At 47.1% G+C, this 26852-nt stretch overlaps 1 protein-coding gene across 2 annotated transcripts in view; it reads right to left on the bottom strand.

The window, feature by feature from the left end:
• Positions 1 to 26852, bottom strand: part of LOC146838989 (uncharacterized) — a 383728-nt gene that overhangs the window by 334928 nt on the left and 21948 nt on the right. For both annotated transcript variants that reach the window (XM_085603020.1, XM_085603022.1), the window contains exons 2-3: positions 2140 to 2307; positions 1407 to 1494 (exon numbers count right to left, since the gene is read on the bottom strand). Coding sequence is in view for 1 of the 2 variants with exons in the window: in XM_085603022.1 (XP_085459148.1) it covers positions 1407 to 1494; positions 2140 to 2307 (256 nt within the window). In the remaining variant the exon portion in view is untranslated. The remainder of the gene's footprint in view (positions 1 to 1406; positions 1495 to 2139; positions 2308 to 26852) is intronic.

Here is a 26852-nt window from a genome sequence, read left to right as displayed (position 1 = left end):
GGGTTCAGACAACAGATCTGGGACTGAAGAGATCTCTGGTGGAAAGTTGTTATAGATTAAGGATATCTTATCCCTAAAAAATAATGCTAGCGAGTCACAGAGATCTTGGGATTCAATAGGCGTTTGCGCGCATACTCTAGGGGATGTAAAGTCTTTGACTATGGCGAACAGTACTTTAGAAGAATTACTGGCTTGTTCTATTTGATTTATAATTGAGGCACGTTTCGCTTCTTTCAAGTTTCGATGGTAGGTGGCCAGGGATTGTCTAAATAAATGTCTAGATTGACATTCCTTATTAGTCCTCCAGACGCCTGCAGTTAGCTTTTTCCTTTTTAAGCTCCTCTGTGTACCAGGGGCTGGAGGTTCGCCTTATACCTACGCTTTGTTTGGATGGAATAACTTTATCAAACGCACTATGGAGAGCCGTGTTCAGATATTCCAGTTTTTTGGAGGGGTCACCAGAGTTAATTTCCCCAGGAGACGAGAAGGCGTTGTTAAAAGCCTCTACGGATAGATTTCGCCACATTCTATATTGTCCCGGGGGTACCCTCTTCTGGAAGTTCCCTTTTTTTCCCAAACCTTATTGGAGGCAAAATAAATCAGAGAGTGGTCCGACCAAGTCAAAGGGAGGGGGGGGGGGGGTACAGTTCAAGTGGTCATCGTTAGAAAAAACTAGATCCAAAAGGTGACCGGCCTGATGAGTAGGGCCCACCACCCGCTGAGTTAGACCAATTGAGTTCAATGCCGAGATCAGTTTATCCACTTCAGGATTAGAAAGATCTTCAGCGTGAAAATTAAAATCTCCAAGAAGGAGGAAGGTATTGGACGCCACTACATGCAGAGCTATAAGTTCAACCAAAAGATTTGCAAAGTTGGCTTTCGTACCAGGAGGTCGATACAGTAAGGCGCCCTGCCAAGTGCTGGTAGCGGATTCAGTAACCTTAAAAATTCCTAGTTCCAGCCATTCATTTTGAGTTGAAAACACCCAACTCACTTTGCAATGCCACCTCATATTTTTCCCTCCCTATTGAGGTGTATAAATTGATAGTTCTCTGGAATAGCCAGATAAACCTGCGGATGGTTAGTCGAATTAAGCCAGGTTTCTGTAAGGAAACATAAGGCAGGGCTATTAGTGGTAATAAGATCCCAAATTTCAAACGGATCTCACATTACACAATACATTTTGTGGCCCAACCATGGCATGATTAATTGGCACTTTCTTTTGGATCGAGTCTCCTGCAGAGGTTCTCGTGTGGAATATGTCACATTTAATATGTCATTGATGCTCCCTGCGACCTGCATCCCTCAATGAGTTTCCTCTTGTTGGTGTTTTAAAAGAATAAAAAATAAAAAAACTTTCACCAGCTGCAATAAAATATTTATAAGATAATGAGATGCAAACAAACCTCCATCCTGCACATCCTGGGAGTAGACTGCTGGAAAGCGATCAATGGAAAATGAGGCAGGTTTGGAGGTGAGCAAAACAAACAGTACCTGAAAGAGCAAATTCAAAAAAGAGAGTTAGGAGAAAATAGATGGATATTAGAAATGGCAATAGGGACAAGCAAGAGAAGGAAATAAACTCAACATTCTTTGGATAAACACAGGCCCTGAGAAACTTTACAGAGCAAAAAAATGTTAACGTTTGTAAAACACTGAAAAAAACACCAAAATTTAGAGCCCATAGAAACTGAACACAGAAAAGCCTCTGCATCTTGTTTTTAATGCCTATTATCAGAGAGGAGAACTCCCTACATGCACGGGAGGATTAACTAAGAGATCTAGTGTGTCATGATGGTGCACCAGGGTCAGTTTTCCATAGTGATGCATTCCAATAGGCTCTGGGAAGTGCAGTCATTTTGTAACTGTGTTTAACTTGGATGCTGATAAAGCTAGGGATGAAATGCATAATACACAAGACTTTCTGAATCTTTACACTTAGGAAAATCTACATTCTGAGCATGCATACAACACATAATGTGAAGTGCGCACTTGGATGAGAACAAACAGATGGCAAACAAGAAAAGAAGTGAAGAAGAGCAAAAGGAAAAGAAAGAAGCTTATTGGACACGGCATGAGGCAGGGATGTCCCCTTACACCCATATTCTTCCTGATAGCCCCAGAGCCCCTCACACTCACCCTATACTGCTCAGTAGACATTGGGGGAACTGAAACCAAAGCCGGCAACCTGGAAATGATGCTGTAAACGGACAACAAACTCCTCAGTTTAGCCTCTCCAGAACGTTCACTGCCAGCACGGATGTCCACCATATCAGGCTTGGCAGCGTTTTCCAAGTCCAACATGAACTGGACCAAAAGTTGGGAAACAGAGACAAGTTACATTAATCATCATCAAAAATCTTTTATTTCGGTACACAATGACCATAAAAAGTGTGCACATAGCATAAAGAACACATGTGAAAAATCACAATCAACTTAATTAATTCAATCAGTGCATTCTGGAATTCATACATAGAATACCTAGATAGCACAGGGAGACAGAACATTAAAAATAGATCATAAAATCAAGAAAAGTTAAAACAGTAAATAAAAAAGTAAAAAAGGTTAAAAACTAGCATTGAGTTACCACCACTATTAATACACAGTAATAGTCCAATCGATATGAATAACCAGCAATATAGTTAATTAAACAAAATTTCCACGCTTGTGCCACATAGCTGTTAAAAATTGGGAGACAATACATTCGGATGTGTCAGCCTTCAGTATTCTTAGCGCTTGCATACAATAACGAAACCCCATATTTTTGCATAGGGGCAGCAGCCAATATCTCCTGGATTTAACATAAGCCGGACAGAAAAAAAAGACGTGAGTCTCCGTTTCTTTCTCATACTCACAGGCTGGGCAATTCATTGGTGCTATAAGTGCCCACTTACAAGTAGAGGCCCGGAGAGGGAGAACACCATGCCTATACTGAACATACAATTTTCTGGCTAGGATGGGGTATATAACGTCCAGAAAAGGCTCAAAAAGATAACAATCCTTCACAGATAAAAAAGAACAAATGGCCGAACCAGAGGAGGGATTAGATTGAGCGGCCATTTTTTTTTTAGAGCGAAAAATAGCTACTAGCATTTGGCGTGAAATTAATTTACATTGACTTTCTGGATCAGCCCACAAGGCAGGAACACCAATTCTCGTCAGTTCATTCTTAATGTCAATGAGCCAAGGGATTTTTTGAGCTCCAGAGAAGGACAATATTTCTTTTAGTTCCTGTCTGTAGCTGGTCAGCTCTCGGGTCACCCAGAGCCTGCGCCAAAACCTAAGGGGTTTTAATGCAAGCTCGTCGTCGATTGACCTAATCCCTAGGTCAAGACTCAACGGTAAAAGCGGGGTGCTCGATGGAAGTCCGATCAGCTGCCGCAGAAATTTATTCTCAACCTTTGTAATAGCAAGCCTATTAGAATGTCCCCAAAGCTCAGCCCCAAACATACAAGACCCCCTGGCTTGTGCCTTGTAGACTTCCAACGGAGGACCAATTAGTTTACTAGAAGACTTGCTTAACAATTTGATGATTCCCCCAGAAAGTTGAGCCAGTTTAAGTTGTGTCTTAGTTATCTGGTGTCCCCACGTCAACTTTTCATTAACAGTGACTCCCAGATAATCAAAAACAGCTACCCTTTCAAGTCTTGTGTCCCCCAGTTTAGCGTTCGGGCGTGTAGAACGGGGTGGATTAAAAATCATATATTTAGTCTTGAGAATATTTATCTCAAGGCCCCGAAGAGTGCAGAATTCTTCAAAGCTATCGAGTGTTCGCTGGATACCCGTGGGTGTCTTAGATAGTAAAAGGGCATCATCAGCGAACATGATAGCAGGCACTCTATTGCCAGCCAACTTGGGAGCGTCGTTGTCCTGCACTGCATTGAGATGTGCAATAACCCCGTTGACAAAGAGGCAGAACAGCGTCGGTGCAAGCACACATCCCTGTCTTACCCCCCTGCCAACTGGGAACCGTGACGACAGAGAACCATTCTTCCCGCATCTAACCTGGGCATCATTTGCCTCATGTTATCTCATCAGGACCTCTAATATGTCAATGGGGATGCCCATATTGAGGAGTACAGACCAGAGCTTACCCCGTGGCACAAGATCAAAGGCTGCTCGGAGAGCCACAAACACCATATAGAGGCTGCCACCCTCTATTTTCACCGTTTTCCAATATAATAGTAGTAATCGGAAAATCTGGTCCACGGTGGAGGTGTTCGCCCGAAACCCGGCCTGGTAAGGACTTAAAATTGCAAACTCCTCCATCCACAATTGAAGACGATCCAGGATGAGTCTTGCAAATAATTTCTGGGAGACATCAATTAGACTTATAGATCTATAATTAGAGGGTAGGAGGGGAGAACCCTTTTTATATATAGGCACTATCTCTGCACCCATCCATGTGTATGGTACCGGCAGACCACCTAGGACCGCGTTAAACAAAATCTGAAGGTAAGGACCCCAGACTTTGGGTTCATGCTTAAAAAGATCGCCCGGTAATTTATCGAGACCAGGAGCCTTTCCCGAGGGGAGTTTGGCAATAACATTGCAAACCTCCTCAACCGTAAACTTGGTCACCTCGCACTGCATATTTGCAATAGATGGAATCATAAATAATTCCGGGTGACCTGGCAAAACCTCAGGAGAATACAGAGCCTGGAAGTGATTTTCCCAGACATCTGCCGCTAAGTTAGAGTCATTGGCCGGGTTTGGTTCACTACTGCCGGTATTAATTATGGACCAAAATTTGCGAAAGTCTTTAGTGTCTAGCGCCACTGTTAACGAAGACCACTTTTCGTGCTCCCATTCTTCCCTCGCAGCCTTGGTTAATACTTTATAGTCTGTCCTTCTAACTTTAATTTCATCCCGGTTGTTTGCTTTTACAGCCGACAGTAGTTCCTTTTTAGCCTTCCTACATGCAGTGTTATACCACAAACTAGGAAGGGCCCTCTTCCTCTTCTTGGGTACCAAAGGATTGACTATTTCAGCCATATTGGTAACTAATCGCTTGTGGAAAACCTCCAGCTGACCATAAAAATCTGCACACAGAGATGAATCAACAAGAGCTGCAAGATCTTCTAAAATTGGAATAGCCAAGCTGTAGAGGTTTTCAATTTTACCAGGGTTTTCCAGCAATAGCTGCCATTTAACTCTGCGCCTATCATTTGTTAGAGTTAAATCGCCTGAATTATATTCAGAAGGCAATGCACCAATCTTGCTGACATTAGGTAATGCCATGTCCAGAATCAGGGCATTGTGGTCACTATCAATTCTAGAAACAACCGCAAAATCTAGAATTCTCGACCATGACCTAACTTCTACCATGATATAGTCAAGGAGAGACATTTGCCCAAATTTATTGTACGTCAATTTTGCAGGGATATCAGAGGAAAAGCGACCATTGCACGCTCGTAGAGAATGGGTTAAAGTCAACGCCAATATCTGTATTGCTAAAGGTGTCCAGACTTTCACCGGGTTTGCCTGCGCCATAGGTATGACCCCATAAAGGTCTTCTTCTATATGGTCAGTATCATTAAAGCCTACCAAGGGCTCATATTGGCAGTTCAGGTCACCTCCCAGCAATACATGGATGTTACTTGATACAGTTGAGATAAAAGCAGTCAAGTCCTCTATAACTTTGGACTCTTTAGCTACACCAACAGGACGAGAGTATATATTAATTAGTGCTAACCTGTAATCATCTGGGAAGACAAGAACAACACACTGGATATCCACAGAGCCTGGATTTAGTATTTTGCACGTACATCCCAAGTGGGAACCAATCCAGATGGTTAAACCCCCCGAGGGGCGACCTCGCCCACCCCACACTGCTGGAACAGAAAATGAAGCGAAACCCACCCGATGCTGCTCCGTGCGGGCCCAGGTCTCTTGGAACAGACAAACATCACAGTCATCCACAAAGGAACCCCATTCAACACTCATCATCTTACTGGTTAAGCCCGCAACATTCCATGAGAGAATTCTAAGTTTTTCCACGTTTCCACCCACACTCCTTCGCAACACCTACGCTGAGGCGAGCCTACTGCAGTGCGGTTTACTATGTGCCCCATCCACTGGGCAGGATGTTACCGACTCATTGGTATGGAAACTAGTATCTGTGGCATGGATGGTAGTGTGGGTATTACTGTTGTTATTAGGGCTGGTGGCTAGAACACTAAGAACCTCTGGGTGGATGCATTCCAAACACTCCGCAACATTTCTTGTCCCTTCACTGTGATCTGAGGCCCTGATGCCTGGTTCCTGACTAATACTACACGCGTGGTATGGACTCATAGTTGCCCCACCGGCTATCTCCCCACTTTTGGGCTCGCTATTTGTTTGTGGCACCGGAAAAAGCGGTGCCAGAGTTACATCAGTTGCCCCTTTTCTCGATTTGACAATCAGAGGTCGGCCACTAGTAGTAGTAGTCAAAGTCCCACTGGCTAGGCTACCCCTAGTGGTAATTCTACTACTCCCTACAATATTCTGGTTGCATATACCAATACTCCCTAAGCCACCCTTCTTTTCATACCCGACTATATTTTCAGCTGCAATTGGTAGTTGCGAGCTCTCAAAATACAGTCAGTCAACCAAATTAAGAGGACTGTATCTATTGTTCTGACTAAAAGCTGTATTAGGGGGTGGTTCGCAGTGTCTCCCTCTGCTGTATATACCACCTGTCACTGTCCCTGCAGCATCAATAGCCCGATCAGAGCCCGGATTAGGTTGCAATTGAGTGGTGGGATAGAAATAGGACAATAGGTGGGACTCAATGCCTTCCACAGACCTAGACTGGCCCCATCCACAAACATAGTTCACCAGCCACGTATTCCTAAAATTAATCAAAATACAATCCCCCCTAGTGTCCTTTATCTTATGGCCCACCCATGCTACCCTCCTGACAAACAATACTTCATTGGTTACGTGTGATGGCAATGGTCTATACTTATTGAGCCAGAGCGTAACCTTGTTCTTAAGTGATGGGTATGACTCCTCAGTATCATTCTCCAAATGTGGTACACCAGACAAAACGACTACATACGGATTAGATTCAGGGGGTAAATCAACTCTTGCACGCGGTATTTTATTATTGCTGCGGGATGATACAGCAGGGTGACGGGTAGTTTCAGGGCGAGATGGAAGTTGGCAGTGCGGATCACTGCCACCGCTAGTGTTTATCGTAGCTGAGCCTGCATTCTTTAATGGTAAATTAGTTCGGACCATAGCCGATGGCCGCAATCTCTCCGGATTGATTGCATCATTTGAAGTAGAAGGACAATCAACAGTTAGAGGAGATGGTATTTGGGGCGTTGATTCAGCATTGGAATGACTCTTCCTTCCCACACCCCCACAGTTTTGAGCAGCAGTGTTAGCAATAATGTCCAATTGTTCTTCAATATTTGCCAATCTCTTAATAAGTGGTGACAAGCAGCCAGTAATTAAGCCCCCTAGTTTTTCCAAGAGTACATCATTAAATGTTGGAACTGGAGCCTCTGACTCCATGAGATTCATCGGACATACTGCAATAGGCTCAGTCTGGGTCCGCACACTCTCCACAAACCCTGCGGTCTCCATAGTCAATTCCCGAGATGTCATTCCTCCCCCATCACACCTTGGTGTTTTAGAGTTTTTAAAGTTGTTTTTCTTAAGCTGGCCACCTTTACAGGTTTTCTTATTGGCAGCAACCACATTTTTTGATATTTTCTTACTTCTCGTGGAGGTGGTAGGTATCGGAATCGACTTCGACCTAATTGCGGTGTTCATAGCTTTTTCTTGAGTTATCCCATCCAGCCCACATTCATCTTGGGCATGGCTATTGGGAACGTCCCCCAAAGTTGTGGCGGTTGGTGATACTACCACACAGGGATCCGGATCAGATGTACAAGCGGTCCTTTCATCGTCAAAACAAAGGATTGGCGTACGTGCGTTTATAATGGGACCCAAGGAGGAACGTTTTGTAAATATTGGCTCAGTGGACAGCCGTCGTTCTGTATCCGCTATTTCACGCGATAGAACACTGGAGGCTCACGTGATAAATTGATCTAGAGTTCCCATTACGCTCCCACCTTTAGTCCATTTTTTATCCTTGCTGCCCGCTGGAGGCATTACACAGTCAAACAAGTGACGCTACCCGATTCAAAATAAAAGTGGTAGATCTTACCGCAGCAGGTCCAGGGAACATGTGCTGGAGCACACGAAAGAGAATGGGCCCAGCCCAGCCTACTCCAGACTCGAACGGGCTCAAACGGGCCCGCCCTTGGCCCGGGCTTCGCCCGGCGCGCGTCCCGCGAAGCGGGAGCGGCAAGATGTTTTGTAGCCCCAGACAAGCTTCACAGGTGAGGGAGATTGAGCAGCACACAGCCTCCTGGGCAATGAAGTCCTGTCTTCCCCTCACAGGCAAAAGCCGAAGGCGCAGCGGTTACATTAATGCCGCAACGGGGCATAAAATAGTCAAATCCAATTCTCCAGCGGCTTGCCTCCTAGGCGTATTTCCTAAATCTAAAGCCAATATGATTTCCTCGGGACTTGCAGATATAGCCCTGGCTCTTGCACAATGCGAGATAACCCTCTTTTGGAACCCTTCAGGGGACCCACACTCCAAGAGTGGGGAAATGAACTATCAAATGGGCCACATGCAAAGGGAACAATACTAAAAGATGAAGAACAGAAGGGGCTGAGGAGTCCTGACCACACACAGGAATGGGATTTGATTCTTCAAAACTGTTCCCATATAGATGATACAGGCGATTACTCCTGCTGTTGGACGATGACTCCACTGAGGAGGAATAAATCGTCACACACCAGGCGATCCAGATGTAGCAGCTAGGTCCTTCCTGAGGGGGCCCTCAAAACCTTTTAAACTCTGCAGGAGGTTTTCGACCTCTCCAAATTCCAGCATGACCAGCAGTTGAACTGCGCCTTGAAGACCTCCATAGTCAATCAAATATAATCTCGGACTCTACTACTAACTCCTACTAAGACAAATGGGGCAAATATAGGAAACTTATCAGTGGTCTATACACTACACTAATTGAAGATCCTTTTCCTGGTGGCTACAATCCAAACGGGCTTGAATATCCTTCAGCATCCTGCCCCTCTGGAGAGGGATCTGCCCTTGCTGGTGGCTAACTACCTGCCACCAATCACTGTGTCCTGCTGCTGGACCCACCGTTAGTGGAGAAGGGGGCCGAAAACATGGTCAGAGGCCATTGAACAGACATTGAGGAGGAGCAGTCATACCACGGGGATTCCCCCTGCTGCGACTGGGGACAGGGGGATCGAACTCGGCTATTTCCCCCACTGCTGCTGGCTCCCCTGAGAGAGGAGATGGGGCTGAGAATACCTGCCAAGACCCCAGTGGACCGGGAGGGTGGCAGTCACCCACTGATACTTCCATTGGGGCCGCAAGAGGTAGATATGCACCTCTCTCATCTATTGTCTCCTCTATACTCGAGGCGGTCTTGCCCTCACACCAATTCTGATCTACTGTGGGAGTCTCAAAGAGAAGAGGACCAAACAGACGATGACGCTGGATAACAACGGCTTACTCCTTGCTGAAAGACACTGAGGTGAAAAGTAGGGGAGTGGGATTCATCTGGCTCTGCACCGCAACAGTGGCAACCAACTGACCTGGGGCAGAGTCTGAGGATGTGTGAGAGCCCAAGGCAGAAAATACTCATGCTGGGTATTGGATTGCCAACATGGTGAAGGAGAAGGCTGCAGGGGGCCAGGGACAAATAGATAAATACACCAAACCAGTGGCACATGGCGGGTCGGCAGAGGGAGGAGCACAGGGCCTCCCCTTCTGCCACAGGAAGAGACAATTTCCCCAGCAGCAGTACTCCAAGTGATCAAAGACAACCACAAAGAGTTGACAGACAAGATTTATGGGGTAGGGGTCTCGCTCCTCCGTCAATACTTGCGCAACTTATCCTCACGAGCTATGGAGGCAGAGGGGCACATTTCCTCCCTGAAAGATGTGGCAGGTGCCAGTACAAGAGCATAAAAGACTGAATGAGACGACGACACTCCTCGAACACTGCATGGAAGATGCAGAAGGCCGATCATGCAGAAATAATCTGTGGCTGGTGGAACTGCCAAAGGGCGTAGAAGGACAACAAGCCGGGGAGACATATCGCCGTGCTTTAATCTAGAGAGGGCGCACACGGCGCAGGCACAATGACTGCCTCCATCATCATCTGGAGGAAAGAACCCTTTTTGGAAGGTCATCCCCACACCTTTTGCTCCAGATGCTGTTGGTTAGGACTCTGAAAGTGCACTGGAGCAGGCTGAAATTGCTATATGTGAATTGGGAAGGACTTTAACGCCCTTATAAGTCCCTAGTACATGGTATAAATGGTACCCAGGGTATGGGTGTTAAAGGGGTCACAAGGGCCTGAAGCACTATTTGTGCCACCCTGAGTTGCCCAAGTAAATAACTAACAAGAGGCCTGCAGAAGAGTGTAAACTGCTTGATCTCGACTCTGCCTTTCACCATATGTGGTAAAGTCAAACACGATTTTTAATATATGTCAGTCACCCCTAAAGAAGACTTCCTGATGCAGACAAATCTCTTGGCTTGCTTTGGGCCGAAGATCCAAGTAAACTCTGAGCTGAGGTAAAGTCAGGCAGCCTTCATTGGCTCGCCCATCTCTATAAAATTGTGAAAATTAGGGCCACAAATACATAGTAAGGATGTTATTTGGCTACCTACAAATAAATTTAGTGAAGCAGGAGTACCAACACCACGGAGCAGAACTCCTTGTTTCAAGATTCATAACTTTTTCACTACATCATATTTTAGTGAGTGTATTATGAGACTGGGTGTTCCACCCCCAAGGGTCAAATGAAACGATCATTCTTTTACAGTGCAGTTTTATCATCACATACTTACTACCAGTGTTTAGTTTGATTTAACTTTCCATCTGGGTCACTACACAATGGGGTTGTGAGTTGTTCTGATTTTAGACTCAGGAACTCCTCTCACCAAGAGATATGCCACTGTGCTGTGGAAACTGTCCAGACTAAGTAAAGATTTACAACCAGCATATTTGTTGAGGGGTCTTTGTCTTAGAGCACATGCTACCTTATCCGAGCCTGAATCTAAGCCTTTCTAATGTTATCAGATCAGGGCCTGATTGCATGGACTGGGGCCTATAATGTTCTTATTTTCCTAATTCTAGTTGGGTGAATCTCTGTCTTCAGTGCTAAATTCTTCTACCTCTTCAAGGGATGGACATTGGAAATGTGTATTAGGCGTCAAGGAGGAAAACAAACTTCGCAAACTTCAATTTCACTTACATTTCAATGATGAGAGTTGTATTGTAGTTTAAAAGCTTTATTTCTCATTAAGAGATTAGTAAAGTTATTTTCTCTGTTTTTATCTTTAATTCCTTTAGTCCATAATCAAATAAGTTTACAGAAATCTCATCAAAGAAAATGCTTAGAACCAAGCATCAATTGCCTTTAAGTGCATTCCATAGAGGAAACAATTCCCTATTCTATAGAATAGGATTAGAGTGTGCAATCAAAGGAGCATAAAGCTTCAAAGCCAAATTGGATCAACAGAACTTCCCATAAAGAGTCGTTCATAAGACTCAGCCGAGCCCCAATAAATCCAAGTAAATCAGCAAACAGCAGCAGCAGCAATCTGTCAAATCAAACAAGAAAAGGAAAGGAATACAACGAGGGGAAAGAGCAGCAGCAATCTGTCAAATTAAACAAGAAAAGGAATACAACGAGGGGAATCAGCAGCAGCAGTGGCCACAACCGTCAAGGGTCTGAGCGGGAACACACATCAATATAAAAGTCAAAAACATATTTTGAAAACATTGCAACAGGCTTCTTCCTTCACAGGCCAATAGGATGGCAGGATTCTTCAGTAGCAGACTCAGTTCCACCGTTCCCATGTGTAGGAGAGTAGGATCTGCCTCTTATGTTGCCCCCATTTATTTTCTGATGTTTACACTGGTTTCTGGCTATAGTCTGGCTGGGACCCTGCTAATCAGGGCCCCAGTCTCTCTGTTCTCGCTAAACAACATGGAGTGCATATTAGGTGTACTAGTGATTGGATACTGTGGTACCTTATGAGCCCCTAGTATATGGTACCTTATGTACCAAGGACATGGGTACTTCACAGGCATACCAGGGGCTGAAGCATGTATTATGCTACCCCTGGGAAGCAGACTAAATCTGACACCACAGGCCTGCTACTGCAGACTGGGTGAGGTAGTGTTAGCACTCCTCACTGAGATATAGGTTCACTATATCTCTCCCTGCACACACATTTAAAGCTATCAGTCACCCCAAAGGCAGGCCCTGTCAATCCTGAGGGCAGAGTGCTTGGTTTACAATGTGAGGTGGTGCCTCTGCATGAGCAGGGCCCCTCTGCAGCTGGCAGAGTCCATTCTCTGTGGCTGTTTGTGGATACGGTTAAACCATATACTCTTAAGTGCATTATAACCTCGTGGTAAATGCTAACTTTGGAATGACTGCATCAAAACATGTCGTGTTTGGTGTCAAACAACTTGGAATCATACCGCCACTCCAGTAAATGGTGTGGGAGTATGATCCCACCCTTCTAGAGGGGAAGACATGTACGTACTGTGGAAACACGGTAGAAATCTGAAAGAGCCATGGCATCACAAAATGGATGCCACCAGCACAGACACTGGGCTGCCCTCCTGCTGCTGACTGAAACTCGCAGTGGAGGAGGCCCAACAATAGGCATCCTGTCACAGGGAGGTGTCACCACCTTCCAGACAGGATTTAGTGTATTGGGGCTGGGTGGGTGCACTCCTAGAGTGCTTTGAAGTCCTGCACTGGGGGAGCAGTAGGCTCCTCTGTGCATATGCCAGCGCAAACCGGTTCAGGGGCTACCTGCCCCTGCTCTGGCGTGAAACTGGACAAAGGGAAGTGGGTGTAACCACCCCCTACCCTGACCCTCCCGGGGGAGTGGTCATAGAGCTAGTTCCTCCCCTACCTTTAGTATACGATAGGGAAACCTTGCAATTGCAAATCAGATATCCCTGGACGACGCTCTACATGAAGAATCCTGGACCTTCGACGTTCCACTACCTTTGGAAGACAGAAGAATCTCCCTTGGAGTCAAGGAGTGACTCCCCTGCTTGGCAGGCACCAAAAACTCTAATCAACGGTTGCAAACTTTACCGTTCCCGCCGGAGTCCGAAGTCCCTGCAGCCCCGGAAGTGGATTTCCTGACTTCTCGACGGCCATTGTGAGTCCCCAGCAGAGCTGAGGCGAGTGGACCCCACGAGTGACGAGGAACAGCAATACCCGGGTACCGTACACTATTGTCGAGTGCAACCCCTTCACGACGTTCTACGAACTTGTGCATTGGACCATTTGTGGCCCAAGCCTCCAGCAGGTTTTGTAGCGAAAATCAGAGGCCTACCCCGTCCCGAGTGACCGCGGGCTCCTGTAAAGCATTTACTCATGAGGCGTCTTCGAGATCCCTTGTCCGTTGGCTTGTGGGTCCCCCAAAGACTTTCTGATCGAACCAAAGAGCTCCCCTGGTTGCTCCAGGCCTGCCCTCACTCACCCTCGCTGGGTGAGTCCCTCAGACCTTGCTGATCTGCACCGCTGACTTTCTTCACATTTCACGAGACTTGCTGTTGCCAAGGCTTGTTGACCCCAATCCGGTTGCCGACACTTCAGTAAGCTGCAGACGACGTGGGACACTCCAAATGCAGCTGCTGGTCATCGTCGATGCCTCCTGGACCTCGTGGGCGAAGAGTCAAAACATCCTTGATCACCTGAAATCACCCGACTTCTGTGGGCATCCATCTTCCTGGCCCCGGGTCACTGACAAGTGACTGTGAACACTGTCCCTTCTGCTTTCAGGTCATCTTCATCTTGAATCCAGCCTTGGATTCCACCGGGCACTTCTCCAGTCTTCGCAAGCAGCAAATCTTCTTTGGCTTCAATAGAAAACAGCGACGCGACCCGACACCAAAAGACACCTATGCACCCGGCTTCCCTGGGTGAGGTAACTCGTGCACTCCGGTGCCCTAGTGTGTGTTGGCCCTCGAATTACTTACCTTGTAAGTGGCTTGCTTGTAGACTTCCTCGAAGTACCCTAAAACTTTAAAAATCCAACCGTGACTTGCACCATTGAAATCAATAGGGAACCCGCGGCTGTGTTCTCAAACTGCACGCGTCTCCAGTGGGTCTTTTACTTACCTGCCTTGGGCGGATTAGTGAAGCCCCAGCGATTCTACAGGCCCTAGGCCTTGTCCTCTTGCAAGTCGACTTTCCTAAACCTCTTTTTTAGTATATCGTCTGGTACGCCCCTAGGGCCACAGCCATATTTGTGCTTAACTTATTGTGAAACGTTGATATTTGAATGTGTTCCTGACTTCTAATCTCATAAAGAGATTAGTAGAGTGTTCCTAGAAATAAATACATATATATTTGATATATATACCTGTGTGGTGTCCTTTCATTTGGTAATTCAAGAGATTATAAGGTAAAACAAGCTGCTTTACATTCCTCAGAGACTTAGCCTGAAGGCTGCTCTCCACAGCTACCACTAGGATAGCTTTCTTTAAAAGGTTGTCTTAAACCTATCTACCATAAGAGTCGAATTGAACTGGTGCAAGGTGGCCACTATAACTAGTGACCAGCATATGCCAGGCCAACTTCTCACAACCATCCACTCCGGATCTCCGTCAGACCCATGCCCATACCGCATCTTCAACAAAGCCAGCACCACCATTGCACCCCATCTCCGGAAAGCCATCAACATCTCCTTCGAGACAGCAACCTTCCCGGAGAGCTGGAAGCACACCGAGATCAACGCCTTACTCAAAAAAAGCTAAGGCTGACCTCAAGAACTTCCGGCCCATCTCCCTGCTCCAGTTTCAGACGAAGGTCATCGAGAAGACCGCCAACAGATAACTAACCCGCATCTTGGACCCGTCCCAGTCTGGGTTCCGCAGCAACCACAGCACCGAAACTGCCCTCATCGCCGCCACCGATGACATTAGGGCCCTGCTGGACAACGGAGAAACTGCGGCCCTCATCCTCCTGGACCTGTCAGCCGCCTTCGACACTGTCTGCCACCACACCCTACGCACACGCCTCCACGATGCTGGGATCTGAGACAAGGCTCTGGACTGGACCTCCTCCTTCCTCTCCGGCAGAACCCAGAGCGTCCGCCTCCCCCCTTTCCGCTCCAAAGCCACCGAGATCATCTGCGGCGTACCCCAGGGCTCATCCCGACATTGTTCAACATCTACATGGCACCGCTCGCCCGCGTCGCCTGACTGCACGACCTCAATATCATCTCCTACGCCAACGACACCCAACTGATCCTTTCTCTCACCAAGGACCCTCTCACCGCCAAATCCAACCTCCACGAAGGAATGAAAGCCGTCGCCGATTGGATGAAGAACAGCTTTGCTTCATCTGCAAGGGATAAATTCCTGACACTGTCTGCCCCATGTGTTCCTTCTTAAAGGCTTATATTACCAAGAGAAAGCAAATGTTGTTTTGAGAGCTTGATGCAGTATGTTTATTCGATGAAATTGGGGCACACTATCCTTCGGCAGGTTTTCCTTTTAACCTGTTTGCGGGGGATTTGATTGTGTTATTATTGGTTACATTTATTTTAATTTGTTATTATGAGATTTGTTTTTTTAAGTTGTTTATGATATATGTAGTTTACCAATGCATTTAATCTTTGTAATATGCTTTTTATGGCTGTGTTTCACCACCGGAATAAAGTTTATCTAAGCTCGGGGGCACTAGGTGGCGCACGAGCAGAATGGCCACACTCTAGTGAGGCTCCCACAGGTTGGCTCCTAAATCCGGCAATTATGCTGCTCCTCTGGTAGAAAACAATACTGAAATGCGAGAAATGAGGTCCCGCTAACTCGCTGAATCCGATGATGAGCAGCGGTGGACGCCTTGGGCTGCCGGACATCGGATAAACAATGGTTGATGTCCCCGATCGTGACTGAAGTCCATCCTGGAGACGTGCAGCGGCAGCGCCGACTACGTGAGCGGCGCGCTTTCCACGAGGCGGACAGGCCGCGCAGCGAAGATGGCGGTGAGAGCGACGCGCTGAGTGTCCCCTACAATCAATTATCTGCTGCTAAACGCTGCTGAAATAAAGCCCTTGTGTGCAGCGAGGGAAAGTGGTGAGGAGCCGAACCTGGCCGTAGTGACGGCGACGGGACTGCGATTGCCTGTGCCCTGTGGCGGTGAAAGAGGCTCCACTGGGGCTACCGCGACGGAGCTGCGCTCCCCGAGAGAGGCAGGAACTGAAAAGAGCACATAGGACCTCCCCCGCGGATGTTGCAGTGATAGCTGAGGGTGATCAAATGGACCTAATTACACGGTGAGAGACAGCGTTGCAGGGGAGCGTATATCGGCTCTGGGCCCCCTGTGCAGCGCATGTGTGGTGACTTGCATGTGCGGAGGCTGAAACAGCGGGTGCCGCCTCGGATCGTTTGAGGCAGGTGTCGGAGTCTCCCCGGAGGCCCTCCAGTCAAGAGGCATGCGGCGGTAAAAGGGGAGCCTCATATAGTAAAAATACACATTGCGCTGTGTGAAGCGCGGCGAACAGTGGGTCCGAGTGCTGTGCGCTGGACTGGGGAATTGCGGGGACCCTCTGAAGGGGCACAAGACTGGTGTGAGAAGCATTACGCTGGACTGCACTTTTGATGAAGCCATAAGGTGGAGTGAGTGGCGCTTGTCACCTACTGCGCCGAGTGCGCAGACTGCCCATCGGATGCTGCTGTTGCGGACCGAAGGCCATAGGTGCTGCTGCAGTAAGGGCACAGCGATCCTGGTGAGTGTATGAGTGCTTTGGAACTCCGTGGAGGTGATCTCTGCAGCTAGGGGTGGTGAAACAGTGGAGGACTTTGCCAAATACCGGGAGGAGAGTGGCGGGGCACTGATATCATCGTAGTCTGCGGCGTGGTGAGCTGCATACTCTGTGACGCCCCTCTGAACGGTGCTCCAGTACATCCTCGGTGTGGCCCAGTGGGCCCACAGATCGGAGTGGACACAGACCACACATCTTACCTCGCAGCCCAGAGATGGGGAAGACAGACGCTCGTCAGAAAAAACTGACTTTTGACGGCCGGAAGCCCCCAAAGCAGCAGCAGATGGAGATGGGGTCAGGAGGAGAGCCCTCACAACAAGAACAAGAGACAGCTCCAGGGGAGGACCTGAAAACTATTTTGTTGGAAATGCGACATGGCTTCGCAGTCATGGCAGATAAAATGGATACCATAACGACACGAATGGATGTGATAGCCCGGAAGATCAAGGGTCATGAGGGGCGATTGAAAGAAGCAGAGCAACGTATCTCCACAGTGGAAGACACCACTGATCAAGTGCAAAAAACAACTGCACAGCTGGACAAATTGCTCATAGTGATAGCTGCTAAGAACGAGGACATTAAGGCGCATAGTTGAAGAAATAACATACGCGTTCTGGTAATTTCCGGAGAGCACAAACACGTGCAAGCTGGAGGATTATATCGAAAAACTTCTAACAGCTGTGGTGGGAAGGGACTCCCTCTCTTCTCAATTTATAATGTTGAATTCTGGCATGATTGGGATGCTTCAGTGGGTGGGGGAGGTGACCGGTTGGAAGTTTAAAAAATATACTGAATCACGGGCACAGAATGTTTTAAATTTGTTGTCAATGGGACGTATTGAGTCTGTACATGTGGAACTGCACGAGTTCATGAAATATAGGGCAATTAGAGTTGAAAGACGGTGATGGCGCAAGAGGATAGAACTATGATTAAAGTGCTGTCTTGGAATGTCAGAGGTCTGGGGGATTCGAGAAAGCAGAGACAACTTCTGGCGTATCTCGACAGGCAAAAGATACAGGTGGCCCTATTACAAGAAACCCATTTAGATCCCAGGGCCTTAAATCATTTTGTGTGTAAATGGGCGGGGCATCGGCTGTTCTCCTCTTACTACTCTTATGCCCGAGGGAAAGCAATCTTTTTAAAAAACAGGTTCGATTTGAGCAGGCTGGGGTGATCGAAGATACACAAGGCAGGTATGTTATTGTGTTGGGGAGGCTGGGTAGGGACTCGGTAACGATCGAAAATTGTTATGGTCCTAACACGGATGACCCAGCATTCTTTACTGATTTGTGGGGTAAAATACTTACAGGACATACGGCATATGTAACTACGATTAGAGCGGGAACTGAAAGGGCTAGAAAGGCAGATGGGGCAGGGAGAGGGGGGACCAGTGCACAGTACATTCCGAGAAAAGTTGACGGAGTATGAGGACACTGCTCAGAGAGAATTGAAATTCTGGGGATGCTATTGGGTGGCCCGTAGATATGGGGGGGGAAAGGCCCGGGAAGGCACTGGCAGAGGTGACGCGGCATCCACGATCCACTACACAAGTATTGGAGGTACGGGGCCCTGATGACACATTGCAACGGGATTCGCTAGATATATTAGAACCATTTAGCACACACTATGACACATTATATACTTCCCAGATATACATCCCAGAGGCGGGGGTCGCTGGATGTGGAGGGGTTCCTGGGGGAGGTGGCGCTTGGATGTCTGGGAGACTCACAGCGCAAATTTCTGTGTCATCCATTTGAGCTGGATGAAATTAGAGAAGCCATTATGCAGTTGAAAAATGGGAAGGCGCCTGGGTCAGATGGTCTGCCTGCTGAATTTTATAAAAGCTATATTGATGTGAAGGCGCCAGTATTGAAAGAAGTGTATGAGGAATCTCTGGAAGTGGGGATACTCCCGCCCTCAATGAGAGAAGCCATAGTCGCATCCCTGCTGAAGCCCGGGAAGCCCCCTTAATCATGTGACTCTTACCGGCCGTTGTAAATGATGAATTGTGACACAAAGATATTGGCAAAGGTGCTGGCCAATCGCCTGTCCCTACTACTGGACAAACTTGTACGTCCAGACCAGTCCGGGTTTGTGCCGGGTAGAGCGACGTCACATAATCTCAGGACTCTGTTTTCCTTGATGTAGACAGTGGATCCCGAATTCCCACTGGCCGCTGTGTTTCTGGATGCCACCAAGGCATTTGATTCCGTGGAGTGGGATCACTTGTTTGGGGTTCTACAAAGGATGGAGTTCCCGCGTTTATATCTCTCTTGGCTTAAGTTGCTGTATCATCAGCCCACGGCGTGAATCCTGATTAATGGCCACCTGTCTCGGACGCTGACGATTTCCAGGGGCACCCGTCAGGGATGTCCGTTATCCCCGCTATTATTTGCTATTGCCATAGAACCGCTGGCTTCCCTGCTGCGACAAGTCCATAAAGACAAGGCGTTTCGTTGTTGCCTGCGACAAATTATGATATCGCTATATGCGGATGATATCACGTTGTACATTAGGGACCCGCAAAGCAACATAAACCCTATACTGCGAGAATTTATACGATTTGGAAGATTATCTGGGGTGGGTATTAACTGGGGGAAATCTCAGGTATTTCCCCTTACACCGCTGGAGGCTCCGTTTCCACTTGATTTTCCACTTGAATGGTGTCACACGGATTTGATATCTCGGGGTCCAAATCACTAGAGATAAGGATGAAACTATACGGGAAAACTATGGCACAGCCATAACGCGTTTAAATGCTAATGTTACACGCTGGATTTCACTGCCTCTTTCATTGGCGGTCCGAGTGTCACTTATAAAAATGGTAATACTCCCGCAATTTCTTTATATGTTTCTTAATATCCCTTATCATCCACGGCGGCATTTTTTCACCACACTGCGCACTGAACTCATGCGATTATTATGGGGGGAAAGCAACCGCGGCTAAAATGGTCAACACTGATCAGGCCATATGAGAAGGGGGGTCTGGATGTCCCTGACTTCGAGATTTATTTTTTAAGCGCTCAGGCACACTATGCATATTATTGGGTATACCCGCCTCGCTATATGCCCCAAGTGGCGGTGGAAGATTGGCTCGCGGACCCCATACCGCTCAATGGTATGTTTTACGGGCCTACACGCACTCCGGCGGTACCCCACACCACTGTCACTGGCACAGTCGATGCATGGCATCAGATTGCAGATCTTCTAGGTGCGTCACATATCTACTCCCCTAGGTTACCACTGTCTTATCACCCAAATCTCTCACTGATGCAGGAAAAGGGGTTCAAAGGCCTGTGCAAGCGGGCAAACATTAACACATGGGGGGATCTCTTTCATGAGGGATCGTTCCGTACATTGGAGCACTTCATGCAGGATGTGGAGCGCACGCCCCTAGATGTTTTTTTGTATGTGAGATTGCGGCAGGGCATGCGATTGATCCTCCCAGACTTTCCTCAGGAGCCGGAGCCCCTCAAGCCCTTGCATCAGATGTTAAGATCAAGTGATGGAAAGCATCTGGTGTCTGGCCTATATAATAGCATACAAACACAGAGTGGGGATTGATAACCCGACCAGAATACATTGGGGAGAGGAGCTGGGACGAGACATCACTGATGAGCAGTGGCAGTATTGCTGTCTTCAGACCGCGCAAATATCGGCCAGCTGTAGGTTACGGGTAATACATTATAAAATTGGCATCGTTTATACTATACACCGATAAAAAAGATGCGCTTCAAATTAGCTGACAATGACAGATGTGAACGATGTCGGCAATCAGGGGCAGGGTTTATACACTTGGCCTGGGAATGCAGTAGTATAAAGGTATATTGGGAACAGGTCTTCTTAGCGCTGGAAGAAATGGTGGGTGTTCGAATGGAAAGGGACCCACTCCTTGCGCTCCTAGGCCATACAGCACAGATACCCAAAAAATACAGGAAGTTGGTAGCCATATCGCTATTATTAGCAAAGAGAAAGGTGGCCTGTAGATGGGGGAGAGGCCGAGCTCCAAAATTTAAGGAATGGATGGCGGACCTCGTATATTGTCAAGAACAGACTGCTGTCTACGCTGAGTTGCTGCCACAAGCCTCTCGGCCCAAGGACATTTGGGGGCCATTAGCGAGATACCTCCTTTCACATAGCCCTGAGGACGGGGGCTGCAATGCCAGATCGGCACAGAACTGATGGAGGAGTGGGGTGGATGGTAGATCCTCGTCTCTTTGTTGTAAACTACTATCACTTGGCTGTGGTATGCGGCATAGACACCAGCTGAAAAGGTCTCATTATTCACTAGCAAAATGGGGAGGACTTGCTGCTGATTGTGTGTCTGTTACATGCTCTGGCGGCTCGGGAAAAGCACTGTGCTGGTATTATTGGCTCAGGTATATTATTCCTATTTGTACCTATGTATATATGAATGTTTCAGAGCATCTGATTATGGCCCGTGCGTTGACAACAGACTAAGATTACTGACTGATGTATTACTGTGCCTATTGAGAATATGGAATACTTTGTATTGCAATAAAAGCATAAATAAAGTGTTAATAAAAAAAAAAGTTTATCTAAGCTCAGCTAATCATGTTATCCATCATGTTTTTACTCATGTTCATTTTCAGCTCCTCGTCTTTAAATTATGAAGCTTTGGAAATAAAGGGACTTCTCACATCTTTCATATTACCAAAGCCTAACCAGGTAGTTTGCTGCGAAATCTTTTTTAGGAAAATAATTTTCATGGGTAGCATGAATTTGCTTTGTATTTGCAAGAATTTGGGGCCAAATGTACGTAGGAAAATGTTTGCGATTACCAAATAGCAAATATTTGCGATTCGCTATTGATAATTGCAAACAGCTATGTACAAATGTGTGTTTAACAGATTTTGCGATTCCCAGTGGGTTGCAAATAGACCTACCTCATTAATATTCATGAGGTAGGTCTTGGTTTGCGAGCCATTAGAAATCGCAAGAATTCACAGGGATGGTGGCCTGCTGGGATCAGCAGACCACCATGTCTGGGATTTCTTTTCAATACAGCAATGTTTTGTTTTGGGAATGCAGCCCGTTTTCCTTAAAGGAAAATGGGATGTGTTTCAAAAAATAAAATGAAAAGTTTTCTTTTCATTTTTTAGGAGAAGGCAGTGGTCCGTAGAACAACTGCCTGGTCTTCATTTTTTTGTTTACAAACATTCACAAAGTGGAAGGGATCCCTTGGGACCCCTTTACATTTGCGAATGGGTTACCACCTGCTCAAGTAGGTGGTAAAATGTGATTGTTTTGCGACCACATTTCAGTCGCAAAGCATTGATTCTTACCACTGGAATTCGGCATTAGGAAGGGACGCCCTAGGAGGCTTCTCCCTTAGAGGTGGATGGGAAGTTAGTGACATGGCAACCGTTGGTGTTCAGATATTTAGGCACACGCGTTTATTATGATGATCGGGATCTCCTGGACAGCAACATATCCAGAGCAGTCACAGCGTTAGAATCTCAAGTTGAATATTGGAAGACACTCAACCTCTCGGTCATTGGCAGAGTAGAACTGATTAAAATGGCAATGCTGCCACATCTATTATATTACTTTGCTAACCTCCCGATTTATTTGCCGGCGTCCTTCTTCCGGTCATTGAAGGGTGTCTTGAGGGACTTTACTAGTGCAATACATGGTGCAGGGTGGCTTTAACAAAGCTGTATTTGCCTCGGTCAAGGGGCGGGCTGGCTTTACCTCATTTTGAACATTACTATCTGGCATCCCAGATACTCTGGGTGGCGAAGTGGGTGGAGGAATTACATCTAGCAGATACAGCAGAACGGGGATCTCCATATGCCCAGGACAGGATTATTTTTCTTTTCCATCCATGTAATAGATCACATGAATTGCTTCCTCTTCTGGTACAGGTTGCTCGGAAGTGCTTTCGTAGAGCAGTATGCCTTACTAGGCATGTTACACCATATGCGCCAGCTATTCCACTTTTGGGCAAGCCGAAAGGTGAGGGATATGCCTGGGGGACGGAGCTTGCTAATTGGCAGGGAGCAGATATATCTACACTGGGGGATCTGTTTATGGAAGGGGCGCTGCGGCCATTTCTCTCACTGTCTGCAGAGGAGGCCATGCTTCCTGGTTGGCTTTGTTGAGGCAGCGGTGGGGTGACAATTCACAGGAACCCCCCACGCATCTTCTAATGCAGTATGTGCATGTGATGGGGACGGGGAGACACCTCCTAAAGTGGTTCACGGAATCTATTCGGGAACATACCATGACGGATTTAACACCTTTGAGAAATAAGTGGGAAAGTGATATGACGCGGTCATATACAGATAAAGAAGGGTCCACACTTTTGGAAAGTCCCAGACAAGTCCCCAGAAATGGGCGTTTCAGGCTAATCCAATTTAAGTAGTGCAACAAGATTAATAGATATTTAAACAGGGTACCCAAGATGTAAGATGATAGATGCCAATTTGCTGCATATGCTCTGGTCCTTCCCGAAATTGCAAATGTACTGGGATGAGGTGGTCTGCTCCCTGAAAACAGTACGGATAGAAAATTATCAAAAACATGGGAAGGGTGTATAACAGGGATCTTCCCTAGAAGCGAGAAGCATAAAGCCTCCTCGAGATTTATAGACCTGGGGCTGGTGGTGGCTAAAAGGCTTATTACCCGCCGATGAAAGGCAGATGACCCCCCTTCGATAAAGGCATGGTTACACTCTATGATAAACTGGGCCAAAGCTGAGCCAGTCTCATTAGTGAGAGAAGACACATTAGGGCTTTGTAAAGACCCCATTTCTGAGGTATATGCCGTGCACACTCCAAGGATTGGGCACTGAGGAGGACTGGTCTGACATTCCTCATGTTGACTAAAAACTACTCTAAGCAACTAATGTAATGTGTCTCGCTTGTGGTCTGGAATGTGAAAGATGTATCATACATCTCAACCAAACTGTTTTCCTGTATGCAGATAACATATATAGGTGTATGCATGTATAAGTTGAAAAACCCCAATCATGTAGGCGTTCCTGCATTTTCCCTCTGTTCCTCCAATTGGTTGTTTTATTGTTCCTATGTTAAGTAATATACGTTTGGTCGAAATCTTGCCATTTGGACTTGGTAGTGAGATAATCTCCATACTACACATATGCAAATAATATGTACATCCATAATACATTTACACTGAGCTATTATTAGTAAGCGTACCAAGCTTGGAATGACTTTATTTATATGTTAGACTTAAGGAATGGATAACCTTGACTACCAAGACAGATCGCTAGTACTCCAGGGTTGATATATTGATGTATTGTGTTGTAGTGTCTGTTTTGATGAATGCCTATTGGTTCTTCTGTAAATGTATACACCAGTCAAGTATATTGTATATGTGAAAATCTAATAAACAGATCAACAACAAAAAAAAATTAGGACGTGACGCCCTAAACACGCCCCTTCCTAATACTGAATCGCAAACCCAATTTGAGATTCTGTAATAGGTCACCGAGCACAGTTTGGGCCTCTGTACATTAAAAAATTCCTTTTTTAATTGAAAACGGTTGATTCTGCAAATCGGGTTGTTTGCAAATGTGAAAAAGGTTTGTAAATCAGGCCTGAATGGCCACAAGTCTCTTTCTTTCAAAAGTATCTTCCAAAAACTCATACTCTGTACGCGTAACTTTCTATTACATTCATCAGAATAAATCAATTTAGTGCTGGTCAATATATGTTTTTGTGCTGCCTCAGGCTGTTTGTAATAAAAAGCAGATGGATCTGCTCTGTTTTATCCAGAGAAATAGGGAAATGTCTTCATGTATATTTGCAGTGCTCGCTACAGGTGCTCTGCAGTGTTCTCACTGTGTGTAGTTGTATATTTCACGGGAGCACTAGTTCTCTAATGCTATTGTGCACAGTGTTGAGAACAATCCATTTCTTTATAATTATAGACATTCAAATATGGATATTCATTTTCAAAAGTAGTATATGCTTCTAAATCAGGCATCATCCTTTTCACTGTCTATATCCCATTCATCTGATATGGAACCAGGAGTTATAATATCATCCACGGACACATGTCTAACATACAGTAATTGTGAGACCTCAGTAGGTCCGATAATCAGGTAAGGGACCTTCTCCCAAACCATGCCATCTGGTACACGGTGTTCAGAGCATAAAAGTCTGTTTTGAACACTGTGGGACGAGAGATGTGATTGTAGTTCCATTTCCACTGTCTGTGGCATGTCTGTCAAGAATATAACGTCCATTTAATAATAACACAATAGTTAACATTGTAAGTCACATGATAAAGAAAAGCATTCCTGTAGCAATCCAAACACAGGACCATGGTTGTATCAAATACCTGTCACGAAACTAGTGCGATATTGTAGAAACTTTCTGGCAGGCTGACAGTGCTTATTTTGTAAAAAAATAAATTGCAGGGGCTCTCGTCAGGAGGCCACTGCAACTTGTCCCCGACATACTGCCAATGATAGCAACAACACAACTACAAACCATCACACTTCTACAAGTGGGACAATTCCGATTATTTGAGGCCCCCAAAGCTCAAGAAGCGGCAGGTACTAGTTATTTTTAAATGTCTATTAAATGAATAAATGTTGGACCCGGCCTCGTGGCGTGGTCCCGAACCCTCCTACCAGACCAAACGGGGGCAACCCCAACCCTTCGGGGTCCCCCTGGATTGTACCCCGCTACCTGCGCCAGCCTTCGCGACGCGGCCCGCCCCCAGCCTCAGTCCCAGCGAAGCCCCGACATCGAGGCGCCAAGACCCGACCAGGGGGTGTCGGGTGGCCACTCCACAGATCCCGGAGGAGGAGAGTTTCGATGGGGCCTCCAGCCGTCCCCCGACGCCTGGCTCCGATCGCCCTCTGGCCTCCCTGGGCGCTGGCGCCCCCCCCGCTGGGTGTCTGGACTCTCTCATCCCGGCCCCTCCGACCCCCCCAGGCGCGAGGGTCCGGACATCAAAGGGCTCCAGACATATATCTGGGGCAGCCCAAAACCAGGACAGTAGTTGTATCCTGGTGTCAAGAGCCCTGCTGATCGGATCGCGGCTGACCCTACGGAGAGAGACTCATTGCCTGGAACTTGGAACTCGAGCCCTGCTGACTGCGTCGCGGCTCCCCCTTGCTGAGAAGAAGACCCTCACGGAACATCGGAGCCCTGCTGACATCGTCGCGGCCCGACCTCGCTGAACTAACCATCGGAGCCCTGCTGACCTCGTCGCGGCTCGACCTCGCTGAAGTAACCACCGGAGCCCTGCTGATCTCGTCGCGGCTCGACCTCACCGAAGCAACCCCTCGAGCCCTGCGGACGACGTCCCGGCTCCCGGAACCCCCCCAGCTCGAGGATTGAGAGCTGGGCGCAGGGTGTCCCCGTGCCGGGCTGGTACTGAGACTGTCCCGCTACCCCGTCCCTAAAAGACCCTGAGACTCTTTTGGATCCCTCGATCCGCCTGTAAATATTGCCACGGAGACCTGCCTTTAATACCGATAAAGACTTGTGAGAATTGATACCCTTGTTGTGTCCCTTTGTGGTGGTGGGATTGCTTGGCTGTTACGATCATAGGAGAAGGACCTCGCCCAGGAGGCTTCTCAGCGGCGCTCGGCTACTTTCCTACGGAACGGTGGCTCTCGGGGTGGTCAGTCCGACACCATCTGACTCCCCGGAGATCGCCCTTCTAACATTGGTGGCCAGCGGTGCGATCCGAGCCCGACGCAAATCGTACAGCGAGTAACTCACCCACTACCTACCCAGACACAGAGTAACCATGAGCAACCAAGAGACCACCCCAACCGCGGAGTTCCAACAAGAACGGTTGGAGGAATATACCCATAAGGAACTAAAACAGTTTTGTAAAGACAAAGTCATCGCGACCACCGGATTAAACACAAAAGAGGACCTGCAAAAAGCCCTAAGGGCCTGGGTAGAGTCCGAAGCGGCTTCACCCCAAACCGAAGAAAACCCGGTGCCAAACGTGCACCTGCAACCAACCGCAGCCCCAGCAGATG

Source organism: Triturus cristatus, chromosome 4_2 (assembly GCF_964204655.1).
Source record: "Triturus cristatus chromosome 4_2, aTriCri1.1, whole genome shotgun sequence".
Classification (NCBI taxonomy): domain Eukaryota; kingdom Metazoa; phylum Chordata; class Amphibia; order Caudata; family Salamandridae; genus Triturus; species Triturus cristatus.
This window is presented reverse-complemented; position numbering and strand designations above follow the sequence as displayed.